The 6,193-nt window shown below is 33.5% G+C and overlaps 1 protein-coding gene across 2 annotated transcripts; it reads left to right on the top strand.

Annotated features, from left to right (window-relative positions):
• Positions 1-376: 376 nt before the first annotated feature.
• On the top strand, positions 377-5,440 carry LOC133688904 (MLO-like protein 3). 2 transcript variants are annotated; one of them, XM_062108547.1, is made up of 15 exons: positions 377-540; positions 622-679; positions 764-1,053; positions 1,136-1,252; positions 1,365-1,425; positions 2,660-2,748; positions 2,875-2,949; positions 3,094-3,188; positions 3,314-3,363; positions 3,475-3,569; positions 3,733-3,906; positions 4,039-4,074; positions 4,216-4,283; positions 4,582-4,642; positions 4,825-5,440. In XM_062108547.1, exons 1-15 carry the CDS (start codon positions 415-417, stop codon positions 5,092-5,094), a joined length of 1,665 nt encoding a protein of 554 aa, XP_061964531.1. In that variant the 5' UTR covers positions 377-414; the 3' UTR covers positions 5,095-5,440. The 2 variants fall into 2 exon arrangements, with proteins under 2 accessions (XP_061964531.1, XP_061964532.1); XM_062108548.1 differs by having other exon boundaries at positions 383-540; positions 3,475-3,515.
• Positions 5,441-6,193: the final 753 nt, after the last annotated feature.

Below are 6,193 nucleotides of genomic sequence, written 5' to 3'. Positions count from 1 at the left end.
TACTGTGAACAAAACAAAAGAAAGGAATCTAAGAAGATGAAGGAAAGGACTTAATTAAGCCTCGTTAATGAATAGTGTTAGACTGTAACTTGTCTGAAGAGCATAATGCTTTGCTTTATGGTGGAAAATTGGATTTTTGTATACAAAGGGTCGTTATGATATTTTTATTAAAAATTAACTGTTATTTTGAAGATTTAACAGTCAATGACGGCAAAGGGACTAAATCTATTGTTTCCCAAATTAGAGGGACTAACTTATTACTTCGTTAAAACGCAGGGATTAAAAACTAAATTACTGTAAAGGTATCGACATCAGGCATACGCGGCTGCAAAAGTCTTGGCAATCTCCTGATAATTTATAGTGTTCTCCATCAACCTTAGAATATTAACAAAGTAGAATCTTGAAGAACAGATCATGGCTACAGAAGATACTTCAATTCGCACGCTTGAACACACACCATCATGGGCACTCGCCACAGTTTGTTTTGTTTTCATATCCGTTTCAATTGTCCTGGAGCACATTTTTCATCTCCTCACAAACGTAAGTACATATTCCCAAGAATTTAATTATTTTTCCCAGGTAAATATGTATCAAGCTAGCTAACATAAAAGGGTGAAACAGTGGCTTAACAGAAGTCGAAGAACTGCTTTGGGCGAGGCAGCGGACAAGCTCAAATCAGGTGTAAAACATATATAGCTCCTTATTAATTGTATATGTTGTGCATCCACTTAATTAACTAATCATTTGGAGGTGTTTTTTACAGAGTTGATGTTGCTAGGATTCATGTCATTGATACTGGCGGCGACCCAAAAACCAATTTCTAAAATCTGCATACCAGCCAATCTTGCGAACTCCATGCTTCCTTGTCGTAAAGAGGTTGCAATATCCAAACTCACTGCAGTACAAAATTATGGAAACTTTGCCGGTAATTTTGTTGGTAGCTTGTCTTTCGAGAATGGTCTGCGTGGTAAGAATATTTTATGGGGACATAGGAGTTTGTTAGCAGATGATGCCGGTACTGTAAATATTTCTGATGATCCTTGCAGTTCAAAAGTATGGCTCTGCAATTTCTTCTTTCTTCTCATATATGTGGTTAGTTCTATTCATACAATCTAATTATGATCAATAATTTCAGGGAAAGGTTTCTTTAATATCACAAAAAGGGATCCATCAGCTTCACATATTCATTTTTGTGCTAGCAGTTATGCAAATTGTATATAGTGTTCTAACCATGGCTCTGGGCTGGACCAAGGTACTTAAAACGCTATCTTCACATCAGGTTTAACGTTTTTTTTTTAGAATGAATCTAATGTTCTTCTTGCTTACGATACAAAATTAATGTTTTTGTAACATTATTATCATAGATGAGGCGGTGGGAAGCTTGGGAGAAAGAAAGTCGGACAATTGAATACCAAGTTGCAAATGGTATGTGGTCATCATGCATAAGAACTCCTTTTCTTTTTTCTTTCTTCTTTTTTTGATAATATCATGCGCACGTAATGAGAAGTGGAGTGAAATTAGAAATCGGAGAAGTTAATTTATTCTCCTTCTGCATTCTAAAACCCTCTCTCCTTCCCAGTTTTTTAGAAGAAAAAGACCGCAAGTGATTGGTTCTTTGTATACTCACGGAATTAAATACATCAGAATCACCACCACCATGAGATTTAAATTTTAAACGACTGAGAAGATGAAAAATCGACATGATCATCATAATAGATTAAAGAAAGGCTATTAGTTTACGTTATTGATTCTTGATTTGGGAACATATCAATGGCATGCAGTTCTTTCGTTTCACGAGCTGCAGTCCACATACATGATCAGTAGACTCGAGAAAGACTTTGTAGGCCATGCATGACCAAGACTGGTTCAAGTTGTGGTGCAAACTTTGCGGATTTTTTAAGCCGTTGAAGAAAAGAAACGCGATGACCTTACATGCATGCATTGCCACTTGGATGATATTTATTGATACGATGTGTCAACATAAAAGAGAAAAGATGGCTGAACCTGTATGTTGATGCATGTTGGTTTCATTTATTATCACCAACAAGTTTGCAAGAGTGTTTCGCTATACGCAGCGGTTGAGTTTTTTAAAAAAATTATGTTCGGTGAAGTGTTAATTAGTGTTTTTAAAACATGGGACCCATTAAAAATAAATGATGTGAAAACTCAGTTTTAATATTTTTTATACACATTATCATTGACATAGGAATAACCATTATAAAAAAATATTTTTTTATTTAACATTAATTTCAAATATAATTTTAACCAAACATATATTTTATCACACCAATAATAATTAAAAATATATTTTTTAAAATTATAATCACAAAAATATCAATACCAAACATATCTAAACCGGTTAACCGGAATTCCAACCCAAACCAGCACCAGCTAGTTAATGAAATATGATCATAAATGGTGATGACCATGTTATGCAATAATTAAAATATTTAAGAGATTTTCTTTTTAGGTAAATACTTTTTATTTTATGGTGATGACCATGTTTAAAACTTTAAATATGGCTGCTGCTAATAATAATAATAATAAATACACACACCGTTAGAGAGTACATGTAGTATCAACCATCCGAATTCACAACAGATAAATGCTGTTTTGAATGCTTCAAGAGATTAATTTAGCGGTCCTGTTTATTGATTAGATCCAAATCGATTTAGACTCACAAGACAAACAACATTCGGAAGACGGCATATAGGGACTTGGACAAACATACCAGCTCTTCTATGGATGGTGAGTTTACATTTTGTGGTTCGGATGATGATGATGATGGCGGCGGCGGCGGCATGAGAAGAAGTTAAGTATTAGAGATAATTGGATTACAAGTTCTCTAATTAATGACTGCATTTGGATGAACAGATATGTTTCTTCAGACAGTTTTTTCATTCGGTAGCAAAAGTTGATTATCTCACCTTGAGACATGGTTTTATCTCGGTAATGATCTTCCAAATACTCCATTAATCTTCCTGCATTAAACTTTATATAACTGGTGCGTGTGTGTCATCATAAGTATACATGAGATGATCAAACCTGTCTTCTCCATGCTCACTGATGTATGGTGATGTGTGCACTTTTAAGGCTCACTTGTCAACCAGGAACGTCAACCATTTCAATTTCCAAGAATACATACAGCGATCCTTAGACGACGATTTCAAGGTCGTTGTTGGCATCAGGTATTCTCACAAGCTAACAACTATCCTCATGGTTAACTATTTTTCTTTTTCTTTTTCATTCCATATATATAGATCTCATTAAACATATACAGATCTATGTATTTATATATGCCTCTTTTTGGCAGTCCTTTAATGTGGTTTTTGGTGGCAATTTTCTTGCTGCTGGACGTACGTGGTAAATACGGTTTGCCGTTCATCTTCTGTATTCACCTTATTTATGCTTCATTTTCTTTGCAATTATATATTTCTTCACTTGCTATATTTTTTTTCTGGGATCGATGTTCAGGTTGGAATGTATACCACTGGATTTCCTATGTTCCACTCGTGGTAATTAACCAAGTTTATTCAAGCATTGTTATTGATTTTATTACAACGGAAAAGGTATATGTTGTAATCATCGGTAGCCATATCTGTGCTCTAAAAGGGAAAATATGAGTTTAACGTACACTTTTTCCTCTTCAAAATTTAACGAAAACCTTGTCTTGTAATTCTTCTATATAGATATATATCAAGTTTTACAACAGCCGACTTACTGATATTGTAGATTGTGCTGGTCCTGGGAGCCAAACTTGAGGTGATTGTTGCAAAAATGGCTTTCCAAATCGATGATCAAAACTGTGTGAGCAGAGGAACCCCTCTTGTTCATCCAAATGATAATCTCTTTTGGTTCGGTCAACCAAGATTTGTTCTTGTTCTTGTCCATTTTGTTCTGTTTGTGGTAATTATTCCTCCTCTCTATAAACTAGCTAGCTAGATCAAAAGGGAAATACAATAAGAAATTAATTAAGCAGTTCGTATCGATGCTTTTGGACATGCATGGTGCTAACACTTGTTCCTGATCAACCTGTAGAATGCATTTGAGTTTGCCTTCTTCATTTGGGTTGCAGTAAGTGTTTTAATCTCTCTCTCGTCTCTTTTTTCAACTCTCCTTCTTGTGATGTAATTTATTAATTTAGTTGTGAGAGAGCGTATAACAATTTTTTCTAGAAAGTCTATGACATTTTCCTATGTTTGATCTTTTTTCCAGATACAATTCGGGCTTGAATCATGTTACCATGAGAACACTGCATTTATTGTCGCAAGGGTCGTGTTAGCGTAAGTTTCTCTTTTGACAAAATTTATAAGAAGTGATTTTTCATTTTCATTTATAATTTATAATTATTTTTATCAATAATTTATAAGAAATTATTTAAATTAGAAATATTTGATTAAAAAAATGGCTCAAACAATTTATTATTTTTATTATTTAAATTAGAAATATTTTTTTATTTTTTTTTAATTTATATTTTATATTATCACATGATCTAAAAACAAAAAAATAATTTTTTTAAAACATTTTTAAAACAAAAACAGAAACAAGTTCTAAATATCATCAATATTTTGCTCAACTCAGGATCACAGTTCAAGTCATATGCAGCTACATTACCCTTCCGCTTTATGCACTTGTCACACAGGTAACTTAATTCCATATAATTAAGGATTCCAAATTTGTTCTACCAACTTGTATCCTGCTAGCTCTATTTAACAACCCTTGTTTTTGTTCTTTTCCCCTAAAATGAATTTCATCATATATATATATATATATATATATGATGTCGAGGATGATGATGGATTTTGTATGTATATATGTTGCTAGATGGGGTCTCAATTCAAGAGTAAGGTACTAGAAGAGCAAGTGGCTAATATTATAAAGGAACGGCATGCTGAAGCGAGGGAAAGAAGGAACTCGCAAGATCAATATTCTTTACGGTCTCCGCGTTCTGCTTTGTCTACTGATCGGAGCATCAAAATGTACAGTCCCATCAGATCGCCAAGACCACCAAGATTACATGAACTCACTCTGTCATCCAACGAACAACAGATTGCTGCAAAAGACAATGAAAAACGAAGCCGGCTCATCCTTTAATCTGGGCATCATCCCGGGAAATCATGCTAGAAATGATGAAAACAACGAAGGCCGTATTGATCATCATATTCAAAAATCATGCATGTTGAAGGAGAAAATTCATATATATATATAGACACACACACACAAACACAACTCACTGGTACGTAGAAAGATTGTGTATATATATATGATCATCAACACTGGTATGGGTTATCATAAATAATTCGACTGTAAGTGTTTTGAGGAATTATTTGGCATGTTAGCTTGTTATGCTTATTTGAAGATACTACAGTTATAGTGTCTTCAAATTGCCAACTATTAAATATTTTTATTATTATATGTTATATAGCAGTAATTTATCTTATCATTTAGTATGCAATTTAACTAATTATCTTATAATTATGTTATTTATTAATATTAATATTAAGAATAAAAGAGATTCACTACCAGAATTTCGCTTAATACCAACGGAATTACCGAAGGACTAATTCTGTCGGTAAATTGTAGTGATAATTACCGACGGATACTATTTCATCTGTAATTCAATCGGTATGTACCGACGAATTGAAATACCGTGGTTGGTATATACCAACGGAATTACAGACGAAATATTGAAAAAAAATTTAAAAAAAGGCCGTTTGCTAACATGGAAATTTTTGCGGTCGATTTTACCAACGAAATCACCGAGAGATTCAAACCCGGATATCTGTACAATGATGTGACCAATTCACTGTCAGAATTACTGATGGACTCACCATCAGAATGAGTCCGTCGGTGATTCCCTCGGTAAAAGTTAATATATCACCACTATGCCGACCCTCTTCTCCCCTATTTCTTCTTCTTCTTTCCCAACTTTCCCCTCCCAAATTGCAAATAACCACCCCCCAAAAAAAATCCCCCTCTTCTCAACACAAGTCATATTTCTTTAAGTTTTGTGGTCACAACATCCGTGTTTTGATTTATTGTGGATTTTTATAATTTTCTGTAAGTAAATCTATCATTTTTAATCTTAACATTTAAATGTTAATTTTAAAAGTCAATTTTATTGTTATTTTAGTATATGTATTTTGTTAGTGTATGTACATGTTTATTGTTATTTATCAAACAAACTTGTAGT

This window comes from Populus nigra, chromosome 3 (genome assembly GCF_951802175.1).
Source record: "Populus nigra chromosome 3, ddPopNigr1.1, whole genome shotgun sequence".
NCBI classification, from domain to species: Eukaryota; Viridiplantae; Streptophyta; class Magnoliopsida; order Malpighiales; family Salicaceae; genus Populus; species Populus nigra.
Note: the sequence above shows the minus strand (reverse complement) of the source record. Positions and strands in the feature narration are given on the sequence as shown.